Genomic DNA, 14,843 nt, shown 5'->3' with positions numbered 1-14,843 from the left:
TGCTGGCGTTACATCGCAGGTTGAACCCTCGTCTATCTGTCCGTAATCGGTCGCCAGTCCAGACAGTCGTCGTACATACATAATCTTTCCTGTATCAAATTCGGATCGGCGTCGAAGGTCTTGTCACATATCGCATTGCAGTGTCAGGTTTCGTTCGGCAGAATCTTGCCGATGCGCAGCAATAGTGTGCTGATGTTGGGCCACGGTGCTTCCAGCATCTCGGTGAGTCCAACTGCATATCGACGATGCTTACAAGGGCGTGGGGAAGGTGCCATGTTGATTTTTTGACGCCCTGTTCATGTGCAGGATCGAGGATCGTGAGTGTCTGCACCGAGTCGTCTTTCTGAAGATGTCAAGATCGTGTAACAGGCGCTTCTTATTCTTTTCTATCTCGTAACACACGGATTCTTTCCCGAAGGCATAATGTTGGCTCCCTGGCCCAAGAAGCTTGGCAAGCTGTACTCTCTCGTAATAGCATCACCACAACACAACGGCCTCAAGCCTTGATCCTTACTCTCAGACACTCTGCATGACTCGTTTAAGACTCGTTTAGAACGCCAGAGAGTCTGGGATTCAAGGCTACTAGCCGAATTGCATCGGTAGTTGGATGATCAGCCGCTCTTTGACTGTCATCGCCGCACCATTGCATACATAAGGAAAGGGGCAGCCCGTTCTTCGGCCACTCAGAACACGATGGCGTTATTAAAGTCCTTGTAAAGTTTTGCCAAGGATGAACATCCGCCCTGAAATATGTATCAGAACAGGGGATCAGGGCTGGCGATGTCGGCCTTTCCGTCAAATGCCGTGTTAGAATCCCTGTTAAAAAGGCACGTGATCGGGATTTCCGTGATGGCCAGGAGGATTCCGGCTTGCGAGGACCCAAGTAAAGCTTCATCAGGGCATATGGGAGTTATTGACAGTATATCGACCTTTTCATAGAACCCTTTCAATTAATTCTAGATAGAACGCTATGGCTAAATGGTTGACCTTGTTGAAGTATTATACTCTGCTCGGCTTGACCTTGTAGACAGCATTCTCAACAGCGACAGACCCATCATCATCAACAAACCAACGCAACTCACTGACAAAAGCGGAACTTTCTACCCATTTCAGGTCCGGATGGCTAGTCTCGATAATTGGTGATCCCAGCCATTCATTCTCTCCAAACTTAAGAGTTCGAGCCTTCGAGCCCCCAGTAAAAACCTCCATCCATTTGCCATCAATCTGCAAAACGCCTTTGAAATGGATGTAAATTCCGTGGCCCTCTTTTGACCGGAATTGAACTCGGACGTCAAGATGGCCGGTATTTGTGTCAGGGTCGCGCTGATAAACCGTTAGCGTTTGTCTTGCTGTACTGAAAGCGGGCTTACCAGGATCCAATCAGCACCGCCGGGGAGGAGCTCTGCCTCAAGACCACTGCCCTTGATGTGGCCGTGCGTCAGGAACGCAACAATACGGTGATTGTTGCCCTTGGCTTCGGGGATGACGAGGGCTTTGTCTGGGGATGTATACATCCTCATTGTAAAGACTTGTTCCAGTGAAGGTGTCATGGTAGCGGCGTATGATGCTAGTAGACCAGAGTTTATGATATATGTTCCTTTCTTCTATAAGTATTGAGAGTTGGTGGGCTCTGTTGCAACATGTTGTCTTCATGGCGGTCTTCTTATAGAAGACTTGAAGTCGACAGTCACATCTCGGACGTATGGTTGATCAATTGGTCCTGCTTATTCTTTGCAAAGCGACGTCACCATAAGTGCTTGTTTCCTTCCGACAGTTCGAACGGGCAACTTAGTAATACTCATATGGTCATCTCATCGTAGAGAAGAGCGAGCAGGAATGGTGTTTAGGGATCCCCACTTCACTGCATCTGACCAATAACCCGTGGCTTGCCATTCAAACGAGGGACGGCTTGATCACTAAGCACTTTGATGTAATCAACGAACAGAGTGTTAAGTTTTGCTCTGTTGTCTCTGTTAATCAGATAATCGATAACACGTCGTTATCGTATTACTCACCGAATTGATAATCGTACTGCATATGTAGTCAATCCTTGAAGTTGCCTCCTTGTCTCTAGAGATGAATGAGATAGCCTCTCTTATCTTATCTTATCAGTTATATTAACAGCGGCATCGTGCCTAAGATTTACAGCAGGAGCCAGAAGTTACTAACAATTTGGGAAAGGAGGTATCTGGTAGTCTCATCTAGTTTTTGTCGTCTCAGATTGACTGCTAAATATGGCCATGTTGACCTTCCTTCAAGTAAATGCATGGATCTCTGTAATCAGCTCCGAGAAACAAAGTAAGGCAGCCTACGCTTTTGGCTATCAGTAATACATGTACTTTGCTTATTTAATTCAATACTAAGCTATATATATCTACTGCCTACAGTCCATTCATTGCTTTGCACCGCGGCGAATTCGAGACTGCTATTAACACCGAACTCCAAGACATAGCCACTTTCTCTGTATACCTGTCTGTTCTTCACATCACCTGACACTACCATGACCACAGCGTCTCGCGAATACTTATTCAGGCCGCTGGACAGCAAAACGTGTGTTCCTTGCAGCCTTTTGTGCGTGAAACTCTTGGTACTTATCCCATTTGCTTTGACCCGGAGTCCAGGTACTGTAGGAAACCGAAGCTCGCCCTTCACGATATGGCAAACCATACCGTGCCTGTTAAATGTCGCCTCGTGATCAGAATCTGGCCTGACCCATTCGAAAACTACACCTAGCACTTTAGCCCCTTCACTCGAAGTGTTGATAGGTGGGCTATTGATGAAACTCGCCAGTCGTTCAATCTGGGTGAAAGGGCCATACTTATGTCCAGGATCCGGTAGCCAACTCATGCCAGGAAGTGGACAAACAGTGGGCGATGCGAGTTGTCTCTCACTGATCATTCCAGCTGCTTGCAGCTTCCTCAGCATCTTGGTCCATGCAATTCCATATTCGACTTCGATCTTGTGGCCATTTTTTGTTATCCCAAGCACACCGTATATGTAGTCCTCTTGCCGGCTGGCATTTCTGCCCTCTACAACAACCAATGCTTGTTCTAGTGGCATCTGCAGTCCCCCGTAGGCTTTTAGTTCCTTGTACTGCTGTTCTCCACCAAAGATGGTCCTTATCACAGTAAAGACCTTTGGATCGTTCCTAGCAGAGAACTGCCGTGGTTTGAAAAGTGAGGGCAGTCTGGCGTTCCAGCCATAGCAGCCATAGCCACCAACCCACTGATTGGTGTCATCGTGACGCACATAAATCTGAGAGAAGGTCTGAATGTATGCCATGAGCTCTGAAACATAGTCGCCGTCGATCAGCTGGTTGTTGACAGCATAGATTACCTGTCGAGACATTAAAGCCTCTTGCATGGTCCATATTCTTGTTGTCCACCGACAGCGCAGTAATGATCCAATCGCCTCTCTGTTCTCCATTAACTGTTGATATGCAGAGAGGACGGTACCATCATGCATTGGTAGGCATTGGAAAGGTTCCATTCCCTCCCCCGTCAGTACGACACAGCCGCTCGATCCTTCGTAGTATCCTCGCATTGATGGGATCTCTCGCTTCTTGTCTTCATCATCATCTTGGTCAATACACCACCTATCCACCCAGAAGTATCTGATCCCCAGTCTTTGCGATATCTCCTCAACTTTGTCTTTCAGAGCACTCTCCAGCGGTCATTCATCCCAGGAGTACGAAAGAGCGAGATAGTGTGCAGGCTCCACATGCCTCTTTGTGACCCTGTCTTGAGCATCATATATTCTCGTTGGCCTCACATTGGCCTTCCTCCGGCAACAATTCAATACTGCTGGTTGCACTGCGTTGAGAATGCCGTGATAGGAGGAGCCATGAATGGCGATGTCGGGATTGACGGCTCTGTGCCGATAGATGTAACCCTTGGGCCACCTTGACCCAGCATCACCAACGTATTTAAACATTTCTCCGGGAGACATGCTCATCCTTATTCTTGTTGCAGATGGCTCAGACTGTGCCCAGTTGAAAGACACGCAGCCATTACCAGTAGGATCATCCTGACAAACTGATACTGGCGTGATATCAACAAAGCCGTCCACTGCTGAGCCATTTACTATTTGTCTCATCGGCCAACGTTCAGCTAGAATGTGAACTTCCTCTTCAACGTCATGTCGCGACTCGCAGAGTGGTGAAGCCGCAGGACATAGCATTATGATTGACCTGGCCATTGCTTCATTGCCTAGTTCATGGAGCTCCTCAGTTGACACTCCGTGCGTAACTTCGAACACTTCATGAGCCTCATTAGCCGAGTGAGGGAAAAGGCATTCGTAACGCTGTCGTGGGGAATAGTGGACGGTGTAATCGCGTGGTTGGATGCCTGATTCTGAGACGTTTCCTGGGTGATCGATCCAGCGAAGCACGGCAAGGTCTTGGAGGTTGCATTGCAAAATCCCGTTTTTCATCTCCAATCGCTTTTTCCAGGAGACATTTCCCATGTCAAAAGAAATGGCCAGCGTATCAGCGTGTTCAACCAAATGAACATTGCACTTATCCCAGTTTAGACCGCAGGGACGGCATCCGGGCAATTCCCTGCGCACAGTCGAAAAGCGCTGAGAGGCCTCGATGTTGTTCTCCATATCTGAGTGACTTGAGTTTCAGTCTATCGGAATTGTAATTTTTTGTTATTTTAAAAAGTTAGTTGTAGGGAGCAGGTGAGGATAGACTTGTAATGCTAAGATTTCAGGCCTCTTGACCAGATCATACGATTATGATCGGGTATTCATGCATCTGATGGCGGACCCAGGCCAACACAGCCTTCAGCTTGGCAACCCAAGAGCGCCTGAAAGGGAGCCACTTACTCTGTACAGTCGCTGTGTTGCATATTCAGCTGCATTTAAGAACAATTTTATAGAATGCGTCGATATAATCTTGCGTACCTAATAGCCACAGCTTATTCTTCTATTTTAAGCGTTACTCTTATGATCCAAGTTCTGTCTGGTGATTTAAGCTCTCAGCCACAAGTCTCAACTGCAAACAACACGTCTGGATAACCACCTTCGTGATCAGCCGTACTACACTGCATGCACCATAAGAAGAGATTCCAGGAGCGTTTAGTATGATGAGAATCAAAGCAGTAGCCCAGTTACATTTGACTGGCAAAATTGGCCCTAAACTCGACCACTGTGTTACTGCGTGGGGGATGCATCCACGTCAGTAATCTGCCCCGAGATGATTATTAAATTAACCGCCCCCTGCATGGCCTCACGCGTAAGCAAGCAGCCATGAGTTGGGATAATAAAGCAGGAATTGGAATATTCCATCGGATCTCGCGCAGCATGGCTATTTCAAAGCAAAAGTGATCTGTTCGAGACAGTGCGTATTAGTAATTCACCATCTTTGCGAATTGACATGTAACTATATAGCAGGCATCATTTCACACAGTGAAACCATTAAAATATCATCACGAAACGAGCTACAACTTCTCAGCGAATTTACATCTTTTACACTGAAGCTCAATTAATAAAGTCACGCTAGAGATAATGGCCTCACAAACGACCAAGCTCTTCAAGCCAATCAAGGTTGGCGCCCTCGATCTACAGCATCGCATCGTCCTAGCGCCCTTGACCCGTGGCCGTGCTGATTCGGCTGGAGTTCCCGCTACCTATGCCGCGGATTACTACTCCCAGCGCGCTACACGTACGCTCTCATCGTGATTTGACCACTGAAAAATTATCACTAACTGTGGTGCAGCTGGCGGTTTGTTGATCACAGAAGGAACCTTCATCTCCCATGAGGCATCTGGGCGCTCTTTCTCACCAGGGATCTATTCCAAAGAGCAGATTGCGGCCTGGAAGCATGTTACTGATGCAGTCCATCCCAAGGGTGCTTTTATCCTCTGCCAGCTCTGGGCTCTTGGGTAAGCCATTCCCCACTTACCACTGTCGTTTCACCGCTGACATTACCATCAGACGTATTGCCGAACCTGATCTAGTGCCTGCTGTTCTCAGTCCTGGCTCCCAACCATTCTTCGAGGATGAAAATGTCGCACGAAAGATTCCGAATAACTTCACCGTCATGAGCGAAGCTGATATCGATGACTTTGTGGAATACTACCGACAAGCAGCTTTGAACGCTATGGAGGCTGGTTTCGATGGCATCGAGATCCATGGTGCTAATGGATAGTAAGCATTCATGTCCCCAGAGATAAACCCTTGACTAACAGACAATCTATAGCTTATCGATCAATTTGTGAGTATTTATTGTCGCTGCGAATGTAGAATATGCCTGACAGTACCATAGCTCCAGTCAACCAGCAACGATAGAACAGACCAATACGGCGGCAGCGTCGAAAACCGGATCCGCTTCCCCCTCCGCGTCGTCAACGCAGTCAGCGACGCCATCGGACCCGAACGTGTTGGCGTCCGCATGTCACCATTCACACGCTTTCAAGGAATGCGAGAAGCCGAGCCGTTGTCGCTCTTCGTTCCTTGGGCACAAGCTATAGTAGATGCTCAACCTCGCATTGCGTACATCCATGCCATCGAACCTCGAGCAGATGGTTCGGTTGATACGCCTGAGCATCTACAAAAGGCAGAGGATACTTTGGCGCCTATAAGGGAGGTGGCTGCTTGCGCTGGTGTGCAGTTTATTGTGGCAGGGGGATATACGCCGGAGAAGGCGTTGCAGCATACCAGTGAGACAGATGATCTAGTGGCTTTTGGGCGTCACTTCATCCGTAAGTGCTCCGTTATCAACGCGTTCACTCTATTTTCTAATACGTCGGGTGCAGCGAACCCTGATCTCCCTGCCCGAATTGAGAATGGCTGGTCGTTGACCAAGTACGATCGTTCTGTCTTTTATGAGTTGAACGAGGTTGGATACAGCGAGTAAATTAGCCCTTTATCTATAAACCTTCGAGCCTATAACTGACGCAGCCTTGATAGCTACGCGACTTACATCCTTGATTAAGAGACCTGAGCAACCCCATACAGTCTATAAACTTACGCTCAAAACCGTGTAATGGGTATCGTGTCCGGACCTGTCAACTCACGGATCTAAAGATTAGGTTTGTCTTGGAGGTGAAGTCGAATGAGGCGCTCTGGTCGACTTGACACACAACGCTTGATGGTAGGGGAGATAAGGGCTCTGAGAATATGTAGCATATCGAGTGTATCCTGCTCCGGTGAAATATGGTCTAAAGCATCGATGAAGATACATATGGGCTGTGTTGCGATAGTAAAGTAGCAGATCTCTAAGTTCGCATTGGTCCCAATCATTAGATCATTACTTTAAATTTTTATCTCTAATCATCTCTGAAGAGAGCTATTTGAGATGCTCTTGTAGTTTTTCAGGATCAGACATAACAATGAACAGAGAAAGCCCTTGAAGGAGTGCTACATCGTACTGCCTGGCTTCCAGAAAAAGTGTGCAATGATTATTGCGTCTTTCTTCCATTCCTTCAACGTAGCTGGTGTCCTGGAATCCGATATGAGGAATCTCGTGAGAGTATTCTTCCCAGACCCTGGCATGCCACTTATTCAGTAAAATCCGACTTCAGCCAGTTGGCAAAGCTGACCAAATGTTCCCATAGTTTATAGTTTCTGGTGGACTCGGTAATTTCAGTGCTCTCATCTGATTCTCTTGACCAGCCTGTCTCTATATCATTAATCACTTTCAGAGGATTCCTCTTCCTCGGAGCTCTCGTCTGACGTACTTTCCCAGTTTGGTTCATAAGCTTCGTCGTCATCGAAAAATACTTCTTGTCCGGACTCCTCGTCCGATGCCGAGTCGGTTTCCCATACAGTTTCAGGACGTCTATTAGTAAAAGAACCGCGGTAGGAGAGCCGGTTCAAGTTCTGTTCCCCAGGATGTTCGACTGAATCCTCATAGATCCAATTAAATGTCGACGGAGCCTATGATGGAATGTTGTTTCTTCTTTCGATCGCGCCTGAAAAGGTAAGGGTTTCGATAATGCCCGTGTCCGAAATGCTAAGGGTTTTGGTAATGCCCTTGTCTGGAAGGTTAACGCTTTTGAAAATGCCCTTGTCTGAAACGCTGACGCTTTTGGTCATGCGGTTCCGAAACTGCTCATGATCGGATATAGACTTAGCACTTGAGTGTTTTGTTAATATGTAGGTACTTTCTCATAATTATAGGGCCCTTACCGTCTTGCTGAGTCCCAGTATCTAAGGAATCCTTTTGCATATGATGCTGCACAAGCAGCAGCATAAGGCTACCAGTCCTTGCTCTTGTGGCTATCAGCGTAGTCGGATACACTTTTAATCGCAACGCAAGGGAAGACTTCCCATATGCCAACACTCTCCATTTCGAAGCCTAAAGCTTGCGTTTGCTTCGTGATATGATCACGATCTTTTGCAGATTTCATTACTGTATCCCCCGTCGCGAATACACCATAATGGACAAATGGGCGAAATCCCTTTCCCTGGCGACTGTCTCTTCGCAAACATTGTCTCGTGTCGCATCCAATCTGTTCGCAGCTTGAGGTGAGTGCGGTGTCGCAGACTGGATCTGATTCATGGTGGCACGATGCGCACGTTGCACACGCTAACGAAACCTGGTGTTTGTGGCGGTAGTCGACTGGGAATTTTTGATCGTCCTGGGAAGGTGGCTGGCCTCTTTGCATCCTGGCGTAGCTCATTCAGATACCTCCAACTTTCTCTCTTCAAACGCTCACGCTGCCTCGCTGTCCTCAATTTTGATAACAGATTTCTGATCTCAAGATCTGGCCTTCTGGGGATGTCTTTTAGACTATCCTTGATCTTGAATTTATCCGGACACCGACGACCAAAGTCATATTGAGCAATACCGGTACTAATAATTACGTCGCCAAGACGTATTTGGCTTTGACCTTTATCGTAGTAAGGCGCACCGCCACATATGCCGACAAGAAGGGCTAGCTTGATGTTAGGAAAGCTCATGCGGCAAAAGGCAGCGATGTTGCCTGCTGAGACTTTACCCATCCCTGGTAGATGGGCTAACACCACATTGTGTTGCCCTATGACACCAGTGGAATAAGCATTAGGGTCCCCTCTGGCCTTGCCGTAGGAAAGCCCTTCATCTTCCCAGTGATTATCGAATAGAGCGCTGATGGCGTCAGCCTCGAGAGTCAGAGCACAAATGATAGCGACCTCAAAGTCATCCCGCTTTTCCGGCCGGTTAGATCTCCATGAATCCATGGTGAGCACCTTAGCCATGCGAATATAACGGCTGAAGGGTCAATAGAATGCTTGAAGAGTGGAGAATAATAAGATAAACTCGGTCTAATAATAGCTAGCAGCTTATGAACAGAGAAGCTTAGTTGCGTTAGTTACAAATACACCAAAGCTGTCAGGAGACGTCTAAAGTCCTCCTTACCTGGCTACCTCACTATTACGCTACTTACTGCTGCCTAATCTATTGTTGCCTAATCTATTGCTGCCCGAATGAATGTCACCTGACTTATTGTAATTCATTGTAAGCAAACAAGATTCAGAAGACGTACCTTTTATGTATTGTTTACATAATACAGTAAGCCACAGGGCAAAACATTAGGCTAAAGCTACGAAACCAGTAACTTGAATGGAGTCTTATTAACTGCCTGAACTGATAAGATTTAATTCAAGTACTTCTTCTTCAATATTCTGGGATGACTCGCAAAATGGTGTAGCGGCATAACACAGCAGGACTGTTGACCTGACTACTTTCTCTCCTAACCTTAGTACCTAATATATAATAAATGTAGTCTAAGTTATACTAAGACTCTACACTGAGTACCTAATATATAATAAATATAGTCTAAATAATACTAAGATTCTACCCTTGTGTAGAATATGACCACATGGGGGAGTATCATGACTAAGGTGGAGCGGCAGGCATCACAGGGAACTCCAGAGCCGGCCTTCCACTGACAGGCAAAGGGTCGCTAGCTCCAAGCTTGTTCCAAGTTTTCGTGACCATGTCCAGGTACTGCGCGAATTCAGGACCCGGATCACCATCGCCAGCAAACTCTGAAGCAAGATAGACGAGCTCATCAATGGTCACATCTCTATGATCCACGACAGACATGCACAGAATGTAAGCCAAGATGTTCTTGTGCACGTCAATGACTCCTTCGTTAGCAAAGGTATACTTGTATGTATACATGTCAACGCGAACGATTGCATTACTAGATAATCCCATGTCAGCATTCCTGGGCTTTTGTGAGAGAGGAATAGAGTTAACATACTGCTTTACGCAAATAAAGAACTTCTTGTCATAACTTTCGCCAGCGGAGGAGTCGCCGAGAATCGTAGACAGGCCATTCTTTACCACGGATTTAAAGCCATTAAGGGCACCTTTGGTTCCAGTATCCGACATGCCGAAGAAGGCGTCCACAGCATCCTCAACGCCTTTACCGGGCTGTAATCACATGGTTAGCTATCATATCTCGGGAAAAGGCCTATTGAGTAGCAAACGCACGGTACTTTCAGCATCAACAACAAACCGACGCTCGAATCTCAAAGCTCTCCTTCCGGGAACTCTGGTATGCATTGCCGACTCACGGTCCAAGAACATCTGCTCTAGCTCGTGTTGGAAGGTGTCAAGCCGTGCATCCGCGAGCTTCATCAGCAGCTCCAGTTGTTCCTTTTTCTTCCTCTCATTCTCGTCGTCTGCCTGATTGGACTCAATCAAAGCGCTGATAGCATTGCCCATGTTGGCTAATGATGGTTGAACTGGATGATGAGAGAATTAGATCATTGAAAATCGGGTGCTCAGAGGAGGAGGGGAAATACGCTAACGTCTACGTTCAACCAACCAGACGATGCGTTCGGGCGCTCTAGACTCGGCTGTGAAGCCCGTTCCGATCTAACTAAAACTAAGATAACTACATATTCCAGACCGCGGTCCAGATTTCGTGTCTGTATCATCAATCACATGGGCGGGTTGTATTGCAATGTCTAAATAACTACCGAAACACATTTAGATACGGTTTAGACTAGGCTAGATAGTTTAGACTAGATTATATAGTTTAGACTAGATTAGATATGCTTTCGCACAACCAGTAGAATGGGTTCAGCAGGCCTCGTAGACACTGGGGTGCCTCCTTTTCTACATAGCCCTTACGCACTGACCTCAAGTCAGACAGAAGCCAAAAGATTATAAGTGGTGACCGAAACTGTGCTTTGTTCTAGCTTCTGTATTCATATAGTAATTAAAAACGTGCAGTTCGTGTCATATCACTAATCCCGCTGCGTAAACCCAAGGTACCGTAATCACTCATCCCTCCTGTGAGTAAGCACTCCGACTCTCGGTGACACCACAAGCAACACCCGGCAAACGAGTACATAAGGGCATCAAACTTCAGCTGCAAGGGCTGTTTAAGTGCCATTTCCCCAGAATCCTAATCTCCAACCTTATCAAGCTCCATCAAAATGGCAACTCAGCAAACCGCCAAGACGCAATATGTCAAGTCACCCAACGGCACGACATTTGCATATCGCCAGATCGGTAATGCATCTGACATCCCCCTCGTGCTATTGACGCACTTCCGCGGCACCATGGACAAATGGGATCCTCTTATTGTCAACACCCTCGCCAAGAACCGTCGCATCATCACGGTTGATTATGCTGGTGTTGGTCTCAGCACCGGTGACGTCGCTACTTCAATCCGACAGTCCGCCGCTGATATATCACAATTCGTCGAACTGATAGGCGAAAAAGAGATTGATCTTCTTGGTTTCAGCATTGGAGGCTATGTTGCTCAGATGGTAGCCCTCAACGCGGATCCCAGCAAAGTCAAAGTCCGCAAGTTGATCCTTGCGGGAACAGGCACCAGCTACGGACCTGAACTTGTTTATTCTCAGAACAAAGATGTTGGCTCTGTCGCGGGTGTCAAAGATGTAGATATTAATGTCTTCAAGACACTCTTCTTTCCCAAGAATGCTGAGGGCGATGCTGCTGCTGAGGCTTGGTGGTCGAGAATTCATAAGCGAAGTGCAGAGACGAGTGGTGAAAAGGCTTCTCTCTGGCTAAGCAGTAGGTACAAGGATGGTGGCAAGGGACTGATAGGGCAGGTCACACAGGGCCATGATTTTACAGAGAGTGCTGAGAAGAGCAAGGGAGAGGATGGCGCTTATGAAAGGCTGTCTAATCTCAAAATCCCAGTATTGATCGCCAATGGAAGCGTAAGTAACTCGTCTTTCGCTTCAATACTGACTTGTACTGACGTATGTGTCGACAGAACGATTACATGATCCCCACGCCAAACAGCTACCTCATCTACCAGAAGGTTCCGAATGGGCAGCTCATTCTTTATCCCAACAGCGGCCACGGCTTTCTGTTCCAGTACGCTCCGACCTTTGTCAAACATGTCGAGACATTCCTTGAGGACTGGTAATCGGGTGGTATCACTTTACTCCTACGAGTCAATAAGATACGCGAGAGACCCATTGGGTGTATAGAGACATTTATTGAGTTATTGCTATCATTCTCCCTTGATCTGTCGATCTCATTTTTGTGTAACTTATCTCCATTCATCCCGTGACCAACTCGTCATCGTTCCATTTTCCCAGTTACATGTCGCAGTGCTAGTCTTCCTCTATGATGGACATCTTCAACGACTTACGGATGTCCATAGGTCGAACGGCGGGTGTTCTTCCGAGACAAACAGTTGAGTTGACAAGACCTATCGAGATCAGTTAGTCTTCAATATTGACCAAATAAGTTCCCCAGTGACTCACACATGATCAACCGCTCAACATCAATCTTGACCTTTGTCTCTCGTTTGGTAGGCTCCTTCCACTGCTCCCCAGGTCCTTTACCCTTCGGTGGCGGTGGCATGGCTCCCATTGCCATACCCATCAAACCAGCGGGGCACGAAAACGAAGGGGGCTCGTCACTTTCTAGATCTTCCTCCACGAAGTTGCCATTACCTGGCATATCCGGAGGTGTGGTGGGACCAGAGCTCGTCTCTGAATCTGATGTTCGCTCAAACATGCTCATGTCGATGTATGCTGTAACGAAGTCTTTTCCCGCTGGAATAGTAACGCCGTAGCCGCGAAGACAGATCTCGATCTCATCTGAATCAAAGAAATCTCCATCATACTCTGGATCAATGATGCGTAATTGCGGGTTCAAGCGCAGATCTCTGATCTGTTCGACCGATGGACCAAAAGGCCCCATTGAGAAACCTGACATCTCAGATGGTCTGTACGCCTCATGCTCCAGTGATCTATTGCCAATCGGCATATCACCACTACCAAATCCTTGCTCCGAAAAGAAAGTCCCAGCACCGCCAACATTAGTAAAAGGAAACTTCCAATTATTAAGCGTAGCCTCCCTCGACTTACGCAGCGTCTCACCAATACGACTACATATCTCCTCCCTCGTCTCAAAATGCATGCAGAACCCAAAGACCTTTCGATACCACGCAGGAGGCGCATGTCTCATGGACGCTAGAAGAAATGCCGCTTCCTGAGAGGCTCTATGATACCGTCGGCCAAAGTTTAGCTCTTGGCTTGCGTAGGACCGGGGGTTAGGGAGGGTAGAGTCCCATGTTGACCCGGGGAGTTGGTAGGTCATGTCGTAGAAGGGTGTTTGGGTGGTGGGAAGCTGGAAGTAGGAGGTTGTATCGAAGGAGTGTGGTGTCGAATCTGAATTGGACCGTTGCTGGGAGAGCATGGGATCGATTGGGTTGGTGGTGTAGTTTATGCCTACCATCATGGGAAAGTCGAACGCCTGGGTTTGCGGGAGTGGTGGCGTGGCATCAGGTGAGACGTCGACAGGGACATCCTTGAGAAGATCATTCTGCTCCCCATCCTGGACATCAGGTCTCTCATGCCCATCTACCTCTTGAGCGCGGGAGAGCAAGCTTATAGTGGTCTGCTTAATATGCTCGATGATTTGCGGATTGTTCTTGACAGTATCTTGCTCAAGAATAACAGAAGTGAAGTTAATAAACTCCCTCCCCATATCCTCCTTTGACCGCTCTAGTTCTTCAACCTTTTGCTTCAGGACATCAATAGCGGACTCCTTACGCTGTCGATATGCGCGCTGAGCCATGCGATTCTGTATCCTGCGGCGCTAAAACAACCAGTTAGAAGACCACGCAATACTCAAAAGCCATATCACTAATCATCCCGAGACGTCAGGTCACGGCGTACTCACGTTGGTCACAGATCCACCCTCCGGTACTTCAAGTGGTCTTCTTCCCCGTTTAGGTCCCGATCCGGTGTCTCCCACCTCAAGCGGCAGTACAGAGGTGCTATCCATTTCCGAGGTAGAAGAACTCATGGCTTAATAAGAATACTCTGACAAAATGGTATGACGCAAGGGTTCATGGCACATTGGAGAAGCTGATCGGCGGGAGATATATTTCACCCAGAGATCGAGTTCGGAAATTCGTCTCTGCGGCGTTGCGGCCCATTGAGAGTTCAAAGTACGAAACGCTGCTTTCAGCTCTGAGGTGAACCAATCATTTGGTGAAGTGGCACTGACTAAGTGATTACAGATCGGACTGATTGATCCGCATCTCCACCAAGACGCCGGCGTGCAGCATAGACGCCGGCATTGTCTTGCAGCTGAGTATACTGGACATTTTACGGCTATTATTAGCTGGCTTCTTATCTACTAGACCCTCTGATGTTGCAACATTGACGGATATGCTCCTCATCCCATCCTGTTGACATTGTGCACTAATATACACTGGGACTGCTATGCACGAGGTCATTTCCTAACGTAGAGAAGAACTCTTATGAAACCAACAACCTCACGTCAGATTTCGGGGTAAGCGATGGTATGGCGACATGCCGGTCAAATGTGGCTTCTCGTGTTCAAGACGCCGGCATCTCGCTTTCGCTCCACTATAGCACTGCGGGCGTTGTTACACCACATTACA

General features: G+C 47.5%; 6 protein-coding genes across 6 annotated transcripts; 2 read left to right on the top strand and 4 right to left on the bottom strand.

Moving 5' to 3' along the window:
* Window positions 1-999: 999 nt before the first annotated feature.
* Window positions 1,000-4,605, bottom strand: FTJAE_3564 (uncharacterized protein; the record flags this gene model as incomplete). The annotated part of the gene is made up of 5 exons (XM_037349875.1): window positions 1,000-1,323; window positions 1,371-1,567; window positions 2,016-2,031; window positions 2,386-3,336; window positions 3,772-4,605. The coding sequence occupies 5 exons, from the start codon at window positions 4,603-4,605 to the stop codon at window positions 1,000-1,002; spliced, it is 2,322 nt and encodes a 773-aa protein (XP_037209227.1).
* Window positions 4,606-5,508: 903 nt separating this feature from the next.
* Window positions 5,509-6,937, top strand: FTJAE_3563 (NADPH2 dehydrogenase; the record flags this gene model as incomplete). The annotated part of the gene is made up of 7 exons (XM_037349874.1): window positions 5,509-5,665; window positions 5,720-5,885; window positions 5,938-6,150; window positions 6,203-6,217; window positions 6,283-6,704; window positions 6,759-6,855; window positions 6,904-6,937. 7 exons carry the CDS (start codon window positions 5,509-5,511, stop codon window positions 6,935-6,937), a joined length of 1,104 nt encoding a protein of 367 aa, XP_037209226.1.
* A 1,565-nt stretch (window positions 6,938-8,502) lies between these two features.
* On the bottom strand, window positions 8,503-9,165 carry FTJAE_3562 (uncharacterized protein; the record flags this gene model as incomplete). Its single annotated transcript, XM_037349873.1, has 1 exon — window positions 8,503-9,165. One exon carries the CDS (start codon window positions 9,163-9,165, stop codon window positions 8,503-8,505), a length of 663 nt encoding a protein of 220 aa, XP_037209225.1.
* A 658-nt stretch (window positions 9,166-9,823) lies between these two features.
* On the bottom strand, window positions 9,824-10,660 carry FTJAE_3561 (uncharacterized protein; the record flags this gene model as incomplete). The annotated part of the gene is made up of 2 exons (XM_037349872.1): window positions 9,824-10,366; window positions 10,427-10,660. 2 exons carry the CDS (start codon window positions 10,658-10,660, stop codon window positions 9,824-9,826), a joined length of 777 nt encoding a protein of 258 aa, XP_037209224.1.
* Window positions 10,661-11,379: 719 nt separating this feature from the next.
* FTJAE_3560 (nadph2 dehydrogenase) lies at window positions 11,380-12,344 on the top strand (the record flags this gene model as incomplete). The annotated part of the gene is made up of 2 exons (XM_037349871.1): window positions 11,380-12,132; window positions 12,189-12,344. The coding sequence occupies 2 exons, from the start codon at window positions 11,380-11,382 to the stop codon at window positions 12,342-12,344; spliced, it is 909 nt and encodes a 302-aa protein (XP_037209223.1).
* A 190-nt stretch (window positions 12,345-12,534) lies between these two features.
* On the bottom strand, window positions 12,535-14,239 carry FTJAE_3559 (uncharacterized protein; the record flags this gene model as incomplete). The annotated part of the gene is made up of 3 exons (XM_037349869.1): window positions 12,535-12,632; window positions 12,688-14,029; window positions 14,114-14,239. 3 exons carry the CDS (start codon window positions 14,237-14,239, stop codon window positions 12,535-12,537), a joined length of 1,566 nt encoding a protein of 521 aa, XP_037209222.1.
* Window positions 14,240-14,843: the final 604 nt, after the last annotated feature.

The sequence above is a fragment of the Fusarium tjaetaba genome (genome assembly GCF_013396195.1).
Source record: "Fusarium tjaetaba strain NRRL 66243 chromosome Unknown NRRL66243_c0000069, whole genome shotgun sequence".
NCBI classification, from domain to species: Eukaryota; Fungi; Ascomycota; class Sordariomycetes; order Hypocreales; family Nectriaceae; genus Fusarium; species Fusarium tjaetaba.
This window is presented reverse-complemented; position numbering and strand designations above follow the sequence as displayed.